Here is a 19289-nt window from a genome sequence, read left to right on the forward strand (position 1 = left end):
TTAGGTGAGTCATAGGAATACATAAAAATAGAAATGTTGAAATGAATACATTGTAAAATAACTTTTACGACATATTTGGCGACCATTGACAGTGATAAACGTCCAATATTCAATATGACAGATTCAATAACAATCATTTTTGGGGTATTTTTAGGTCGCTTATGGTTGATTTTGTGTATATTTTCTGGTGTCACTTGTGAACAAAGTGGTAAATGATCTTTTTGAGTTATTTTCTTTACATTTTGAGGCATTTGAACTAAAAAAAAACTACTTGGACTAGCAATGTAATGATGCCAAGTCAATCAAAGGGAGGAAGAAGAAAAAAACAGAGCGGTCGCCAGGTTGTCTCTTTGTGTCACATGTTGATTTTTGGCAGCGTGCTTGCTTGTGCGCTCCGGAACAGAAATAGTGGCGAGCGGCGGTTTGATTAGAGAGCTGGGCTTTTGGTGGGCGCTGTGATGTGGACGGACGTGCCGCTGCCAAAGCGACCCGGCAGATTTTCACACACACGCCCGCGCGTCACCTTGCTTTTACATTTGCGTGCAGGTCGGGATGGATGGGAAACGCATATGAGGACAAACATGGTGAAAGACTGAAAGTCAGGTCACATGAGGCCTTTTTTGGGGGGAGGGGGCAAAATGTCTCCTAATGTGGATAGTACCCTACCATGCAACATGGATATATTATTTATGTGTATCAAATACACCCTTAAATATAAGTGTAGGTTTTCCTTCACATTGTATCATTTTATCAAAAAAAAATTGGAACCAATGGAAGAGTAAAAATGTACTATGATAAAAAATGCCAATGTAATTTGTCCAAATATTGAACCATAACAATAAATGTGACATTAAATTGTGCTCTAAATAATTGAACTGAACCAAAAAAAATGCCTTTTCTCTCATGTGAAATCTCATCTCAAGTTCTGAATTTCTTTATCCTCACTAGGGTTGCTCACCACTAGCCTGGCTGCCTTCATGTGAAATCATCATTGATTTTCTGGACTGCTTTAATTGATGGCAATCACAAACACCTGGGTCAGACAACAGAAGGAGAGCCAGAAGCGACATAGCAGGTGAAACTCATGCAAACAATCACAGGGATGGGATGGGGGTGGAACAGTTTATTATGCTTTGGGATTTTTTTGTGTGGTGTCTGGGGGATGGATAACATTATGACTTAATCAAATTGGTTGATGAGGGGGTGTGGTTATGAATTTTATACTTTTGGGTGGCACACCTGCAGCACAGAGTTGGCCGAGTAAAGTTTGCCACTTCCTGGCCGCCGCCCGCCCGCCGGCCTGGCAAATGTCACACGCGTGTGCGTCTGCTTCCAATCACATTTGTGGAAGCGGCAAACCCGATGATGGAAAAAGCTTCATGCGCGTAATTGGAGAAAGATGTCGCTCAGAAAAAAAAAAGGAAAAATACTTTGGAATTGAGACAAAGATGCGAACTGGAAAGCAACCTCTCAATGCGGTTAAGTCCACGTGGCCAAATGTGTAATGTACAACTATTACATTTATCCAAGACTAAACATGCTATCTCACTCCATGTAAATCTTTGTCAAGGGCACGATTTTAATTGATCGTCAATCATTTAGACATATGGTAATCCACTTTTTTGGTGCTGCTTAATACTTTTATATGTTCACGAATGTGCTTTTTCAATTGATTTTTTTATTGGATTTAAAAAAAAAACGTTTTGGTGAAGAAAGTGAAGTCAGGTGACAAAAAAAACGAGCGGCGCCGGTGTGTCTCGACATCTTTTCACTTTCTTAACTGAGGTAAATGCATTTACTACAGATCACGTCACATGTTTGCGACTTTTGCCTGGAAATTGCACGCCAACAAACAATTTGCGTTTGTTTGTGTGTACATAACAGTACCCCCCAAAACAAGAAAACTGAAAAAAAAACACTATAAGCACCCAAGCGTTTATATTTCCCACTTCCACCTGTAGATAACCCACACGCACTTGGGAAAAATCTTCCCAAACATTCTATTTAACAAGAAAGCGTGGCGTGTGATTGTCTTAAGAATCCCCCCTCCAAGAAAAACCAAAGCGAGGGGGTGCCGGAGCATAGCGCCCCGATCTGACGGCGACTGAAAACATTCCTTGGCTTCTGCCTTGGCCGCCGCCGTCGTCGACAGCTGCGCCGTTTTACAAGGCCGGCGCTGCTGCGCGCAGCTGGAAGACGACGGAGCGAGCGCAAATTGTGTTTCCAGTCTGACGGAGATCCCTTGATGTGATTTAAGGGAGGCTTCAAGGTCGGCATTCTCAGTAAACCAAATCAGCTCGTTTGGAGACGCTGCATCGCGCTTTCTTTCATCAGATGTAGACGTTAGAATGCTAAAGATAGAGCAGGCGGCCCATCCGGAACTCCACGCTTAGCGACCTGAAAGATCCCAGAGCCATCTCTGATTTTCACGGGGGAAAATGTTTCGGCTCCACGCTAAACAGGAAGCAGCTGATCCACACAATGTGACACACCGCTACCACACACACACACAGGCAAACATAAAGTAGTTAACCTTTACACCCGTTTCACCAGTGTATTGTCCAACTCAACACATGGGAAGCCCAAAAGAAGAAACTGGGAGCCCAGAAAATGAATTGGAAGCCCAAAACTAGAAACTGGGAATCTGAAATAAGAAACTGGGAGCCCAAAACTAGAAACTGGGAATCCAAAATAAGAAAACTGGGAGCCCAAAGCAAGAAACTAGCCCAAAACTAGAAGCTGGGAGTCCAGAGCAAGAAATTGAGAGCCCAAAAGAAGAAACTGGGAGCCCAAAAAAGAAACTGGAAGCCCAAAACTAGAAACTGGGAATCCAAAACAAGAAACTGGAAGCCCAAAACTGGAAACTGGAAATCCATAACAAGAAACTGGAAGCTCAAAACAAGAAACTGGGAGCCCAAAGTAAGAAACTTGGAGCCCAAAACAAGCAATTTGGTGCCCAAAACAATCATTTGTAATCCAAATCAAGAAAACTGGAATCCCAAACGATGAAAAGTACATTTCAAACAATGCAATTGAAAATCCAAACCAAAAAAGAGGAAATCCAATGCCTGAGTTGAGAAATTGGAAGCCCAAAACCAAAGGATATTTCCACCTGTGTGTTTCTTTGCCTATATATAAGGTGATTTGGGAGAATATGCACGTCTCAGTGTGTGTTTTTGTCAGTACAAGGTACACAAAGTGCATTTGGGTGTGATTAGGGACTCCAGAAATAAAGCAGCAGACTTTCCAACACAGGCTGGCCACTCATCAATCTGTCATTGCTTCTAAATGTGGACCGGCGGCAATGCGTGCATGTCGTTAATGTCGCAAAATCACATCTGGCATGGAAACGTGCACACGTGAGCCGAGGTGCCACTTTCCCACGATGCCTGGCTGCCTAGCAGGAAGCAGGTGGCGGGGAAGGCCGGACGGACGGACAGACACAGGCACACACGCCGGACTGGCCCACGCGGGAAGTCTATGGCTCGAGATGGTGCATTTTGAGAAAGTGCATGGGACCAAATAAGTTGGTCTTAGGAACTAGAATGGACCTAGTGGTCAATGAATTGGGTCCCTGGGAACGGAAGCTTGGATTGTGCGAACATTCCTTCCTGCCTTGGCGGTGCACAGGAAAGGTGTGTCATTTTTGAAAGTGAAAGAAAAGAAGGAAGGAAACAAAGCCATTTGGACTGTGTCACAAATCTTTGCAAATTTCAGTTTCTGAGGGGCACGTCTACCTAGCAACATGAAAAATGATGGGTGTGTCAATCATGGGTAGAGACACAATAAATAATAGTAACACTCCAATAAATAAACAGGAAATCAGTCATTTTCCCTACGACAGATTTTTGTCCAATTCAACATTTGTGGTGTTTTTTTCCCAAGGATCATGAAAAATGGAATTTGTCTAGCGTGGGTGGAGCCACCAAAAAAAGTTTCAAAACCAGCTATTTTGCTTTGAAGCCAGCATTTTATGCAAATTCAAACCCCTGCGCTGGCAGATTTGAAAGTTAATGAGTAGCTAAAAAAACCCGACATCCTGCCTATGTTTACTTTGTCCTTTTTGGTCAAAATATTCGCCGCATTTTTACAGTCTGTCGTCGGGCTTTCCAAAAAATGCAGCGCTCAGCATGGCGCATGTGACCAAATAATCAAGGACGCGTCCAAGTTATTTCACGCTAGCGTTTGGAGTTTTTTCCGTCTTTCACAGCTCCCAAATTGCTGCTCTAATCGGTTTTTCCTCTGATGGATGGAGATGGGAAAAGACCGCATATGACACGCGACGCCATTTTTTGTCTTTTTTATACTTTACGATGGGTCGTCGTGGGGGATCGGCCGCCACCGAGCGACGCGCCGGGCCTTCGCCATCTGCTGCCGCTTAACGTTATGTATGATAATTGCGAAGTGGCGGCGAATGTCCACGTGCAAAGCATTTGTTTCAAGGACACGCACTGCATGGAGGAAGAAAAAGTTGGCTTTGCTTGTTTGTTTGTCATCAAGATTCTCATAACTGTGGAATGGTGCTCAAAATATTGGGAAGCCGCAGCTATTTCTTATTATTAACTATTGTTAGGATTAATTAGTGGTTTAAAGTCAGTGTAAAGTTGCGTGGATAATGAAGTGAATTCTATACAGTGTTGTTTGTTCACACCAAAATGAACAACTCAATTGGGGAGATGCACACTGACGAATGCACAAAAAAAACAGGGTTTGAATAGAAAGACGGGGGTTGGTTAACGAGACAATCATGAAAACCTGTGTCAGACCAGGGACGATCAGGCGATCATGCAAACTGAAAAACACAAGGAAAAAGCATCCAGACACCAAAAAAAAAAAAAAAAACAGGGTTTGAATAGAAAGACGGGGGTTGGTTAACGAGACAATCATGAAAACCTGTGTCAGACAAGAGAATATCAGGCGATCATGCAAACAGAAAAACACAAGGAAAAAACATCCAGACACCAAAAAACCCAACCATATCTTATATGTTAACACATTACATTGTTCATTTTAAGATTGTTTTGAGTACCATTGACTCTGTAAAGTTGATACTGGCCAAATGTTAAATTCAAAAGAAAAACACATTATGTATTTTATTTTGTAGAAGTATGAAACAACACCAGACTATTTACTCAATTAAAAATATATTTGAATTCATTTTTATGAACAGACAAAGGGTCTTTCCCAGCTAAAAAAATGTGCACAAGTGGGAGTACACTGAATGGTTTGCCAGCCAATCAGAGCAATTAAAAATCATATCGGGGGAAGCAGTATTCTTTTGTAGTCAAACAAACAAAAGGGGAAAAATGCAAATGTTGTCTCTGTATCTCTGTTATGGTTATTTCATCCACTCATTTGCTCCCCCGTCCCGTGGAATGGACATCCATGGTCGTCATAGGCAGCCAATTCATTTGTATAGCATCTTGATTGGTTATTGATGGGGATGATAGGGCTCCTTTTGTCCTGTTGACTTCCTCGGGATGGAGCTGGGGGGCACTAGAGTCTCTCCTCTTTTCTTCCAGTGCGTCCCCCCACTTTTGTGCAGGCTACCCACATTCGGGGAGGAGGGGCGTGCCGCTGGGATGGAAGAGGGAGTGGGAGGGGGGATTCGGCTGCAATCATCCAACCAGTCAGTCGCTCGGTCGCGCAGTCGGTCCACAGTCTCCATCCTATCCCGATCCCGATCGCAAAATCCAGACAGCTTTTTAGACGTCATCTGACGTCGTCACGGTTCCGATCGTTCTTATGGAAGTGGCCTATTTTCCCCCTTTGTCGATGCGCTGAACCCCCCTTTTTTTGGCCCGAGCGTTCAGCTGGATTTACCCGAAGGAGCGCGCGTGCACAAACCCCCAATGAATGTAAGTGTCGCCGTCTTGTGATTGCTTTGCATCCACGCACATGTGCCACTTATCAATGAATCAACTGACACGCCTGTTTAGCGTTTAGCGCAATGCACACCTTGCTTGAGAGTGAGATGCCAATTGGGGGTTGGTTGGGCTGAGCTAAAAGCCAGATCTTGCATGCCGGGGGTGCTGGAAAATGTATTCGTGGTTGTATTTTTGGGGAGAACATTATGCACATGCAAGGGTGGCAAACAAGGAGGAAAAAATTTAAACTGTCAGAGTCAAAAAGCCACACCACACAGTGACCTGCCAAAATACACACACACACGCACACACACACACATGCACACACACACAGACACATGCACGCACACACAAACACAATGAAAAGATTATTCACCATAAGACTTTCTTCTACCTTATAAAACAACAACAATATTAAACACATCAAATGCAGTTGCAAAAATATGAGAAGCAAAGAGCCACATTCATTTTGGTTAGGATCCGCGTGCGGCTCGAGAGCCACGTGTTTTCCACCCCTGCTGTAGTGCATCAATGTAAAGAAAAAGAATACATTTTGGGGGTGGGAAATGTCATTTTAGGAGAACTTGGTTGGAGATGTGTTGATGGTCGATAAAAATGTTTCTTGAGGATTTTGACTTACTTTTTGTTGACTTTGGGGTACTTGCTTTTGATTTTGGAGTTTTGACAAGTCACTTTTTTTGTCAATTAGGGGACTGGGTTCTGTGTCACTTCTCATTGGGGGACATTAATGGGTCACTTGATTACAGGGTCAAAGCAGGCATTGCCGATTTTTCAATGTATTAATCCAAATGTATATTTTATGAACCATTTTTTACTCACCACAACTTGCTCATCTATTATTCCGGCGCCACCTGCTGAACTCGACGCGTCGTGCCGACATCATGGCTATTTAATCATGTCCTCCGTTGCTTTCGAGAGGCCTTCGGAGGCGCTTATCAACTAAGTCAACACTGCCATGTTTGTCCACGGCCTCATCTCTCCCTTTTGTGTGTGTGGCCAAAAACAACAGAGACAGTTTTATCCCTCACAAGTCTTTGCGACCAATCTTTTGGCAGTTGATTCAAATCGTCATTGTAAGAACCATGTCTGTTTTGAACTAGTTGGCTCAGGCCAAAATGGCAGGATCTTTCTATGAGAAATTTGGCCAGTTTGCTTTGTGGCTGTAGTGGTTCACTCCCCTGACTTTAGTTGGGGTAGACGTGGGCTTTATTCCCGCTAGTGGCTGTAGTTGTGAGTTTGAATGGTCGTCTGCTTCTCTGTATGCCCTATGGCTGACTTTGGGCCAGTCTAGAGTCTAGTCTGTGGTTTTTGCCCAGGGTCAACTGGGATAGGCTCCAGCAACCCCCGCAACCCTTGTGAAAATACGCGCTATGGAACGGAAGATGAATGAATGAATGAATATTGATAAGCCTTCCCCTGGGCGGCACATTTCATTAGCATTCTCCCTCAGGGATGCGCCGTTGCCATGGCGGCGGCTGCTGCGTGGTCGCCAGCGACCGCCAAGAAAGAATACAAAAAAAGGGTGAACATAGTGTTGACATTTTTTATGCTTAACAAACAGGACTCTTGTCATTTTGCCATATTAGGTTAATGCATGTTAATTGAAATTCTTAGCAAATAAGAGATCATTTAGATATGATATTAAAGGGTCCCCAAAGAAGAGAAAAATGCAGTTTTTTTATGAATCATGTTTGAGCTGAACCATATATAAAATATATGTATATGTATATATGTATTTGACTTTATGTACATATACATGTATATATGTATATATGTATTTGACTATATGTACATATACATGTATATATGTATTTGACTATATGTACATATACATGTATATATGTATATATGTATTTGACTATATGTACATATACATGTATATATGTATATATGTATTTGACTATATGTACATATACATGTATATATGTATATATGTATTTGACTATATGTACATATACATGTATATATGTATATATGTATTTGACTATATGTACATATACATGTATATATGTATTTGACTATATGTACATATACATGTATATATGTATTTGACTATATGTACATATACATGTATATATGTATATATGTATTTGACTATATGTACATATACATGTATATATGTATATATGTATTTGACTATATGTACATATACATGTATATATGTATTTGACTATATGTACATATACATGTATATATGTATTTGACTATATGTACATATACATGTATAAATGTATATATGTATTTGACTATATGTACATATACATGTATAAATGTATATATGTATTTGACTATATGTACATATACATGTATATATGTATATATGTATTTGACTATATGTACATATATATGTCTATGACTATATGTACATATATATATGTGTATGACCATATGTACATATATATGTATATCTGTGTATGACTATATGTACATATATATGTATATGACTATATGTACATATACTATACATACATACATACATACAACCTATCTAGTGTGCATTTTTATTGGAGACTTTCAATTTGCCTGCAAGTTGGAATGACTTTAATAAAAATGGCCACACGCTGGAACCGCCGCGGGCGCCATTCCCAGCGCGTGGCGTAACGTTCCTCTCACTGTGACCCTCATTTTCAAGGCCCACTCGTCAAAAACAAAAATTGCAGCAGCGTCCCGTCCCCTCCAGATGTGAAGGTCAGCGAGCGGAACGGAGGGGCCGCCGTCCACCGCCTCCCTCTTCCCCGAGGGAGCCATACACGGGTTATTAATGGGAGCCCCTCGGGGGGGTCGTAAAAATGCCGCGTGCGGGGAGGGACCGCCGATAAAATTAGTCGTTCTCTTTGCCATCGATGTCAAATCAAAACAAAAGCCATTTTGGAAGTCTCGCCCATATCTTGCAAAAATCAAACAATTCAATAGTTAAATACGTTGGGATGTAGCCATTAGCTTTTAGTACGTTAGCCCGGGCAGATGTGGCGAACATTCCTTGGCATCGGCGTCCAAATTCTTTTGGCGCCACGGGAGCGCTCACCCGGATGAGTGCCGCCGGACACCTTTGCGTTAACCAGGAGTTCTCGCCGCTTGGGTTGCTTCCACGGTGGGATGTTTTGATTGGTCGAATTTCACGGCGATCAGCGGCGACCCTTGACGAGGCGTAACTTTGCGGCATATGTTTGTCCAGACTTTTTATTTATTCAGCGGTGTAACGTGAAGACGGAGGCCGCGCGACGACGTCCCGCTTTGATCGGCTGCCAAAAACGTGGCGATTTACGACGACGTAAATCGTCACGTTTAAGGCCAATTTTTTTCCAATTCTACGCTTGGTCTAGTCCGATCTATATCAAGATCTGGGAAAGCCATGGACTGGTCGCCAGTTGAAAAACCAAGCACGTTTATAAACAATTGACAATTGAAAAAAAATCCTGTTCACTCGAGCAAATATTTAGACCCAAAATGGCCTCCAATTTGCGAATAAACCTCTTTGAATCTGTTCTTTCTGCATCCAGGTGTAGCCGAGTCATGTCTTTGAGAAGCCAAGAGTCGCCACGGCGCCCTTGCGGCCCCTCTCTCCGCTCTCTCCTCTTCTTCGCCACGATCTTGCCAGCCGTCGTCCTGGGGGCGCTGGAGCTACAGCTGGACGAGGAGCAGCCGGCTGGCACGGTAGTCGGGGACATCGGCGCCGGTTTGCCACCCGGCGAGTCGGCCGGCCTTTACTTCATCTCGGACCACGAGGGCACGGGGGTTGGCGGCGACCTGAACATCGACGAGACCACCGGGATCATCACCACGGCGCGCCGGCTGGACCGAGAACGCCGGGACCGCTACGGCTTCATCGCCGTCACGGTGACGGGCATCACCGTACAAGTTTCCATTACCGTCAACGACATCAACGACCACGCGCCACGTTTCCCCAAAAGCAAGGGACTTCTCAAGATCCCCGAGCACACGGCGCCCGGTACCCGCTTCTCGCTGGATCCGGCCAGCGATGCCGACAGAGACCGCCTCACCACACAGGGCTACTCCATCAGAGAGGGCAATGTGGGTCAGGTCTTCGGCCTGGAGACCAAGAGGGCGGCCAACGAGGCACTGTATCTGGACTTGGTGGTCAAGGGACTCCTGGACCGGGAGAAACGTTCTGGGTACACTCTAGTCCTGGAGGCGTTTGACGGTGGTTCGCCTAGGAGGGTGGGCTCCATGACGCTGGAGGTGGCTGTGACCGACGTCAATGACCACGCGCCGGTCTTCAACCAGAGTCGATACCACGCCGTTATTTCAGAGAGTCTACCGCAGGGAAGCAGCATACTACAGGTGAAATCTCATTTATTTAGATTTTACAGTGGTAAAGTCCAGTCCCTCATCTGGTTATTTTTTGGGCAGGTTTTTGCCACTGACCAAGACCAGGGAGACAATGGTCTGGTCCTGTACGAGATCAACCGTCGACAAAGTGACCCCGAACGCTACTTTGTCATGGACCTGAAGTCTGGCGTCATCACGCTCAACAGACCGTTGGACTACGAGCTGAAGAGAGTGCATGAGCTGGTGGTCCAGGCCAGGGACAACGCCAGTCAGCCAGAGGTAAGACGCCATGTCTTGTAAGTTTTCCCCCAATACGGGAAACTTGCTGAACAATGAGTGAAAATGAAGCCTTAACTTCCTTCCTTCTCCAGGCAAGCAATGCTTTTGTGACCATCCACGTTAGGGACTACAACGACAACCAACCCACCATGACCATCATCTTCCTAAGCGAGGACGGTTCCCCCAGGATCTCGGAGGGCGCCCAGCCGGGCCAGTACGTGGCCCGCATTTCCGTCACCGACCCGGACTACGGCGAGTACGCCAACGTCAACGTGTCCCTGGAGGGTGGCGAGGGCAAGTTTGCCTTGACCACCAAGGACAGCATCATTTACCTGATCTACGTGGACCAAGAACTGGACCGCGAGGAGCGCGACTCTTACGACCTGCGGGTGATGGCCACCGACTCGGGCACGCCCCCCCTGCGGGCCGAGTCCTCCTTCACCATCCGGGTGACGGACGTCAACGACAACCCGCCTCTCTTTGACCAGCGGGCCTACAGGCAGAGTATCCCGGAGGCGGTCTACCCGGGCTCCTTCGTCCTCCAGGTCACGGCCCGGGACAAGGACCAGGGCCCCAACGGGGAAATCCGCTACAGTCTCCTCAAGGGCGCCGACTCCCGCTGGGACTGGTTCTCGGTGGACCCGCGGACGGGGATCATCACCACGGCCGCCGCCCTGGACTTTGAGTCGGAGCCCTCGCCCGGCGTGACGGTGGTGGCCACGGACGGAGGGCGCCCGCCGCTCTCGTCCACGGCTCGGGTGGACGTGCTTCTGCAGGACGCCAACGACAACGCGCCCGTCTTCTCGAGGAGCTTTTACAACGCCAGCGTGGAGGAGAACGCCCCCGCCGGAACTTGCTTCCTCCAGGTAACGATATGTCGGGTTGTGTACTTTCCCAGGCGAAACATTTGTTCCTTGTTTGGTTGAGTTGAGTACTAACATATTTAATTTTATTTAATTCCTGACCCAATTGGTGTATACTAGGAATACTTGTGTATATGTCACACATGATTGAAATAGGCCGAGGTACGCATTGGATCAATCATTCATTTATTCATGGGGGGTGCTGCAGCTTTTCTCTTAATTTAAATCGTTATAAATAGTCTCATCTCATTTTCTACTAGGGTCGCAGGGGGTGCTGGAGCCTATCCCAGCTGACTTCAGGCGGTTAACAAATTAGTTAACAAATTAGTTAACAAATTAGCACATTTTCTCTTAAAACCCTAAAAACATTAATAGTCTCATCTCATTTTCTGAACCACTTCATCCTCACTAGGGTTGCGGGGGGTGCTGGGGCCTATCCCAGCAGATTTCAGGGGACACCCTGAATATGTGGCCAGCCAATCACATGGTACGAAGAGACAGACCAACCTTCGTGTGGGAGGAAACCGGAGTACCTGGGGAAAACCCACGCAAACTCCACACAGCTGGAGTGACTTGGATTCAAACCCAGAACTTCACAACTGTGTGGTTGCCGCACTACAACCACGTTAATCGGATCAATGGAATGAGAGGATTGGTTTGAAGGCTATTTTTTTGTTGAATTCATTCAGTGAAGAAAAAATTAGTACAAAGGCACTTGGTCGGCTCATTATTTCCCATTTTTGCTTTTTCTGGGTCATCTTTTTCTTGCAATCCAGCCTTTTTGAAACGCTGAAGTGTTTGCTTTGTTTTTTTGAGCGGGCCTTCCGCTCCCCGCAGGTGCTCTGGCCAGGCCTCAGTCAGCCAAGACCTTTCGTTAACCGTAAAGTCATTGAAAATTCTTGCCGCGTTTGCAACGGCCACACAAAGAATAGCCCTCTTTCCGCTTCTCGGCCCGAATCTCCCGGCTTCCTTTTCAGACGGGACGAGCCGTGCGTGCGTGCGCTCATGTTTGTGCGTAAGCATCTGATCTGGGGTGATATCCTGTCAAGGTAGGGGTCATGAGAATGGGAACAAAGAAGCAATTTTCAATGCTCAAGGAGATTTTTTTTTCTCAGGAGATGCCGGAAAGGTTCGTTATTAACGGCCATTCCGACGAGCGCTCGAGGATTTGCGGGGATTCGGACCGGTTCCGCTCGTTTATTGCCCGTGTTGTGTTGTGAAGGACGGATTAGAATGGTTGTAGGTGCGGTCACTTTTGGTTAATTCTAAAAGTGAAATGTGATATAGCGCGACGTGTTAGCAAATTGGAGCGCAGCTGTCGCCTCGCCAGACAGCACGGATTATGGATCGCTCGCCGATTTATGTTTTTCTTTTTTTTTTTGAACATGTGAAGAAGCACTGGTGTCAAACTCAGGGATCGGGAGCCCAATGATGGAACGTGTTTCTCGCAAAAGGGAAATTTAAATAAAATAGCTTCATTGATATATAGATTTTTTGGGGGGGGGGGAGCATTGAGAAAGGAATTCATTTCTTCATCTTGTGAAACCGCCTATCCTCAGAAGGATCGCGGGGGTGCTGGATCAATCTCAGATAATAATTAGCTAGATTGGTTGCTCGCCAATCTCAGGGAATAATCAGACAATTTGTGGTTTTGTTCCTTTTTTTAACTAAATGTAAAAAGAATGATACAAAATTGCTAAATGTATAAAACTCTCAATAAATAGAGTAAAACTTAAAAAAATCAAGTAAAAAAGAACCTTTGCTGATCCCCTTTTTGGTTTTTAATGAAAATAATTAAAAGTGAAAGACAATAAAATTAGGAGAATTTGGACCATTTTGGTCAAATATAAGGATGCTTAGCTCTTTTTGGAAAAACAAACCCTTTAAAAATCTTTCCCATTGATGAAATGACTTCTATTTTGGGAAAGAAAAGCGGATCCCAACAGCCAAAATGCCGTCAAAGCCATCCGTGCTTTTTGCTGAAAAATTCCGACGCACGAGTGCGAGCCTGTGCGTCCGCTCGGAAGCGACAGCTGCGCTCGATTGGTTAAGACGCAACGGCGGATTGAGTTTCGTTGGGGAATCGACTTTAAAGCCCCCGTTGTTCCGATCCGTCTGGCTGGGGCGTGGCCTGCGATAAAAATCACACCACTTTGACATCAAAGACAACAATGCTTGTCAACATCGTTATTATTTTAATAACCATAGTCATTAGTAGTAGTTTCTGGATAGGAAGTTAGAATTTTTGGACTTTTTTGTAAAAACATCTTGGCAGGGGTGGTGGACCTTGGCCAGGGGAAGAATCAATTTTATTTTGTAACTCCTTGCCTGCCATTGACTGTACGTCCATTCAAGATTGGCGCCAGGGCCTCCTACTGGATTGGACGACTGGACGTTTATGATGTGGCGCTGACAGATTAAAAAATGCAGAAGGTCCATTTTTTTCTAGGGGATTATACCAAAAATGTCAAGCGACGTGTTTCATGAAGTAAGAAAAACGGCAGTGGAGGCAGGCGTCGTCGAGGCTAAACATCTGCTTTCCTCGTCGCCGTTGGCCACCGCAGCCCGACGGCGTCGGTGAGCGGAAAGCCAGCGACTGGCCGCTTTTCTTTCATTTTCGGGATACCACAGGGGGAAAAGCAAAAAAAAAAAAGGGCTTCTTCCGCTCGCGTGCTTGGAAACATATTTTGGAACCACAACGATTTTATTCAGCTAACCCAGAACAGCCAATCAAATTCACTTCAGCATCTTCATAGTAGTATTAATAATAATCGCCCTTAGTTATGAGTGTGAGCATGAATGGTTGTTTATCTCCTCGTGCTCTGCGATTGGCCGGCCACCAATTCAGGGAGTCCCTCGAAATCAGCTTGGATAGGCTCCAGCACCCCACCCGCGACCCTAGTGAGGGGAATGTGGTTTCATTAATGAGTGGGTTTCATTAATATGCAAAATGCTATATGAAGCCTATATAAAGCCTAAATTTTAAATCCAACACTGATGTTTTGGGAGAAAAAATGTGTCATCTTGAATTATTGATGACACGGTGGAATTTTCTCAATCAATGTTCCCAAAGGAGACAAAGAGAGGCGTGAACAAACGGGCTGTCGGTTGCCATGGCGATGTCGCGGTGGGAGGCAGGGCGGACTTGGCCAACACCTCCCACCCCCCCAGTACGCGTAGCTCTTATCGACCATGATGTCGTCGCACGTGCGGGAGAGCCTTCACCCGTAACCACGGCAACCTAGAGTGGAGGAAAATGGAGAAGCTGCCCCACTATCTAGTCAGAATAGGGGGAGGGGGGGGGGGGGAATTAGTGTTTATGTACCTTTTTTCCTTATGCACAATAATGATAAATAATTCGTATTTTGAAAAATAAATAAAAATATAACATATATCATTTGTAAAAAAAGACACATTTTGGAGGAATTCGATCATGATCCTTTTTGATGCATGCCAAAAAAATGAACCAAAATATTCTAATAAAATATTCTAAAATTTGAATGAATTAAAGTCAAATGGAAATTGTCAGATATTATTACAGTCTTAAATTCCCCTAAATGCTCGTTTAAGTCTATCACAAGTAGTCATCGCCCCATTCAGGTCTTGATAGCAATGACAGAGGTCAACGCTTGACCATAGAGCCCTAAATGTCAAACATTTTTCTCCATTTGTTCATACCAAATACCTGACTGAACATTAGCCCATGACCCCCGTCTTTTGTTTCCTAAATGATCCAATTAAATACGTCTCAAAAGGGGCACACGGGCACAACACCCGCACACCAGCTGCTATGTCCAGAACACAAAAGAAGGGGTGTTGTTAGGCATAAGTCCCTTCCCACCCCCACTTGGAAAAACTTTCCCTCACCCACGCACACAATGAATGAGGTAAAAGTCCTGGTAATCTTTTGTCTGTCAGAGTGTTAAAAGGTAGATGGATGGCGAACAAGCGTGCCCCCTCCCCCACCTCATCTGCTACAAATCATGAGTGTGTGCCTGCATGTGTGTGTCTATGTGTGTGTGTGTGTGTGTGTGTGTGTGTGTGTGTGTGTGCACGTACAAAACAGATGTGTACTTTTTTTTCTCCTTTACTTTAAAAAATGGAGCGCAAATCAATTCTTCGGTTGCTAGTTAGTCGCCACCGGACTTCGGTTCCCGCTTCCTCCGGCTCGTATCGTCTTGGCCAGAACGTCCGTTCTCCCCGTCTCGACAATAGCGGCGGGGCCGAAGGCTTCCTGCGCCACCGCGCCGCTTCCCGTCTCAGCTTCTAATAACGTCCGACGACCCCGGCTCCGCCTACCCACTTCTCGCTGGGAAACTTTTCGGCCTGAGATTAGTTTGGAAAGGAAATAGACAATCTCCTAGTGACAAATATTGCGTGAGTTGTAGTACCCTAACCCCACCACCCTCAAAAATGGCCCACCTCTGACCCCAAAGACGTCAGACATTAAAGCAAAAGGGTCCCAATAGGATGACATCATGACTCACCTAATAGGTTACACATGATGCTAAAAGTCACTGCAAAAGTCATATGGTGAGTCACTGATATAGTCATGTCTTTTTATGGTGCAATTTTGGGTGGAAAAAAAGCAAAAACGACACTATTTTGAACAAAGACATTTTGACTTGTAATAATAATCAGTGGAATCATACAGTTGAACAAACTGCTACATTTATTAATGCAAATTTTGGGTGGAAAAAAGGCCAAAACGCCACTATTTTGCGCAAAAACATTTTGATTCACAATAATAATCAATAGAATCTTACAGTAGGACAAACTACTCTCCATTTATAATGTAGAGCCCAGCAAAATGCTCATTTTAGAAATATTTACTACCACAACAACTCCATTTTTGGGTGATTTTAATGTGCAACATGACACAAGCCACAATAGAATGTTGCACAAACTCGGCAGAAAATGTCTTTAAAAAAATCAAGCATGCTTTTGATCTTTGTAAGCCAACCAACAATAAAAAATGAGATTGCCAAAAAATCTTAGTGGCAAGGACAGAGAGTAAATTTAAAATATTTTGTTTTGCTTTTTAGCCGCGTGACAAAACATTCTTCAACCCCCCCCCCCCCCCCCCCGCACCAAAACCAAGAAGCAACTGGAAAATAACCCAAAAAACAACCGCCACCACGCGACCTTTGGCGAGATCGAGAAATAGTTCAGCGGGGGGAAATGAGGGGTGTCGGAAGGAGCTATAAAGAAAATGCGCGGGTTCAAAGGGGGAAGTACCCTCACGAGCGTACGGCACAAGCCGGCCATTGTGGCTCGCGGCGGGAGGCGTCGAAACGGGGTTTGGACGAGGCCGTCGGGGAGTCGTGCATTTGACGCGTTTACGGCCTCCTGTCCGAAACGCCGCTTTCGCCACATGCTACCTTGACTTAGCAATTTACTACTTTCCACTTACAAGCGGACCTTTATTTAACATTTCAGTCGTGAGCGAACCGCCTTCAAAATACTGCGTGGGAACAAATATTTAAAAAAAACTGAGTAATACTAGGGAAATATATCCGATTGTCTCCGAAATAGTTAACATTATTCTTTTTTTTTTTCATTTTTGCAGGAGATTGAAAACCTTTGTCCTAATCTTTTTTTGCCTGCACTTTCAATTGAAAAGCAGCTTTGATCAAATTGCTAATCTCAGGCAAGTCTGCTTTTCCCACCACGTGATACGAGGCCACCTCCTGGCGTCCCTTTGGCTGCTGTGCGCGACCGGGTCAGCGGCCAAACCACGCCGGAGGTCTTCTCGGACCCGTGACTGCCCCCGCTTCTAATCCCTTTTGAGTCCAGTCTGAACCCAGCAACCTCCACTCGGGTTCATTAAACTTTCTAATTTAAAAGTCAAAATACATATATGTAAACGAGTGCCTTTGCTATTTTTCTTTAGTAATTTCACCTCTTTTAAAGTGGAAAAAAATAAAATATTCTTATGCTGTTGCTAATCAATGAGGATGCATCCCAATAGAGTCTACTACAAAAAAATATGAAGATTAAAGCAGTTCTAGATGTAATATCTCAGTTCTGTCACAAGCGATTTCAATAATTTTACCTCACAGGTTAGCAAAGAGCCAGTTGCACTCATCAAAAGAGCCACATGTGGCTCCCGAGCCATAGGTTCTCTACCCCTGGGCTAAAAGTGTCGGCATTAGCGATAAGGAGACAAGAGCCGGCAGGGGATTAATCAAACTCATTAGCTCCGAGGTGGAGATGATTCTGCGTTAAATTCAGCCTCGGTGGGTGGATTGTCTTTCTCCTACCGAGATGCTTAAGTTTTAGGAAAGCTAAAGCCGTATTTGTCAGTAAAGTTTAAGGAACGTTAAGTGGAAAGTGCTCATCTTACTGACTTTTTGATATGCATGTTGGGTATGTTGCTTTTGAAAAGTTGGTGACTCAAAGTAGGGTAAAGGTTAGGTTGAAATGTGGATAGTAGGACCTGAAGAATTATGGGATAGTGAGCTTGTTTGGTTGAGGTTGATTAGGTTTTGTTTGCAGTTCTTGAAGGAGTTGTTTTGGTCATTGTCTTTGCTGGGAAATTAAATCGGAATTACAATTGAAGTTGTGTTTTGTTTCATTCATGGAGTTGGCGTAAGCAAATCCAAGCCAGATCACGTTTTGGAATAGTTCTCAAATGAATGTTTTAATCCAGTGGATTGGAGTCTGAAGTCTGAGTCAGAGCTTTTGGAAATGAAAAGGCTTTCAAGCAAAATTGTTGTTACGTGTCCAGGGACTGATTCTGTCTTTCTCCAATATTGATTTTCTGTCAAAATGTCCGACTTCCAGCTCTCTAAAACAGACCCAGCCGGACAATTCCGTTCTCTACAATCCCTGGCGTCTTCTATTCAAGGAAGCGTGTCTATTGTTTATTTTCACGCTTTCAGATAAGCCTTAGGTGTAAAAAGACAAGTTGTCCAAAATGAACTGGAGGGCCAAAATGAAAGCTTACAGTAAACGATGACATCAGCGCCGTGGCACGATAAGCCGCCACGGGGCGATACTATCTGTCCGTCAAACGACCGGGTCCTCCTCTGCATTTTCCCTCTTAGAAGTGACGGGTGGCTGATCTCGAATATTTATAACCATTCATTTAAAGTCCGTCTGGTGCCAGAAAACGAAGCGACTGTCTCTACGCTAGTTGCTAACAGGGGAGGCTGAAGAAAAAGCCATTGGGGTCATGGTTATGAGAGATGTGCTATATACAGACCGTCGTTTTGCTTCGACTATATGCTCACTTTTAGCATTGTGGCGTCTTAGCCAATAAAAACATGGCCAGGATGCGGTAGAGAGAGCAAGGAATCTGTTTTTCTTCCCCTCCCCCAAGACTGGAATGCCACAAGATTTGATTCCTTGGCGTGTTGTTGAGTCGGGCTGCCGTTTTAAACGCCAAATCAAGTGTTTGCTCGCAATTATGCTGGTTTACGTTGACTTACTCTTGGGAATTTTGCCACGGTGAAAGACGAGCATTGCTTTTTAGTGTGCTATGAGATGAAATGCAATCAAAAAAATGGAAAACCAAGCACGTCTTGGCCGTCTTTATCTTTGTTTTGTTTACTTTGGCCGTCTTTGCCCGTTCCACTTAAATAGTTTGCATGGTTTCTCGAAAACATGACATGAAAATACACCTCAAGTGTTTTATTTTTGGCTTCGGAAGACTCGTCGGCCGCTCTTTGCGGGACATCAAAGTGGCGTCCGACTTTTTTCTCTTGGTCAAAAAGAAGAAATATATACTTTCCGCTCCGACTAAAAGCCACCTCAAACGCAAAAAGCGGTCACCGTTGTTGGCGTCTTACATCATGGGCCACTTTGAGTCTAAATGTTGGAAAAAGGACACCGCCTGAACCGCAAAGTGTATAAATTCAATGACTGAACATGAAACTGGACTCTATAATCTTCCAGTCTGTCTTATTATTCCACGTCTAAACATTTACATTGATCGCGTCACGCGATATGCGGCAATTGGGGAGTT

General features: G+C 44.6%; 1 protein-coding gene across 1 annotated transcript in view; it reads left to right on the forward strand.

Moving 5' to 3' along the window:
* Window positions 1-5626: 5626 nt before the first annotated feature.
* The window catches only part of dchs1b (dachsous cadherin-related 1b), a 29995-nt gene continuing 16332 nt past the window's right edge, over window positions 5627-19289 (forward strand). The window contains exons 1-4 of the mRNA XM_077740873.1: window positions 5627-5858; window positions 9389-10190; window positions 10260-10457; window positions 10550-11323. Coding sequence (XP_077596999.1) covers window positions 5857-5858; window positions 9389-10190; window positions 10260-10457; window positions 10550-11323 — 1776 coding nt within the window. The 5' untranslated portion in view covers window positions 5627-5856. The remainder of the gene's footprint in view (window positions 5859-9388; window positions 10191-10259; window positions 10458-10549; window positions 11324-19289) is intronic.

Source organism: Stigmatopora nigra, chromosome 19 (genome assembly GCF_051989575.1).
Source record: "Stigmatopora nigra isolate UIUO_SnigA chromosome 19, RoL_Snig_1.1, whole genome shotgun sequence".
Lineage (NCBI taxonomy): Eukaryota > Metazoa > Chordata > Actinopteri > Syngnathiformes > Syngnathidae > Stigmatopora > Stigmatopora nigra.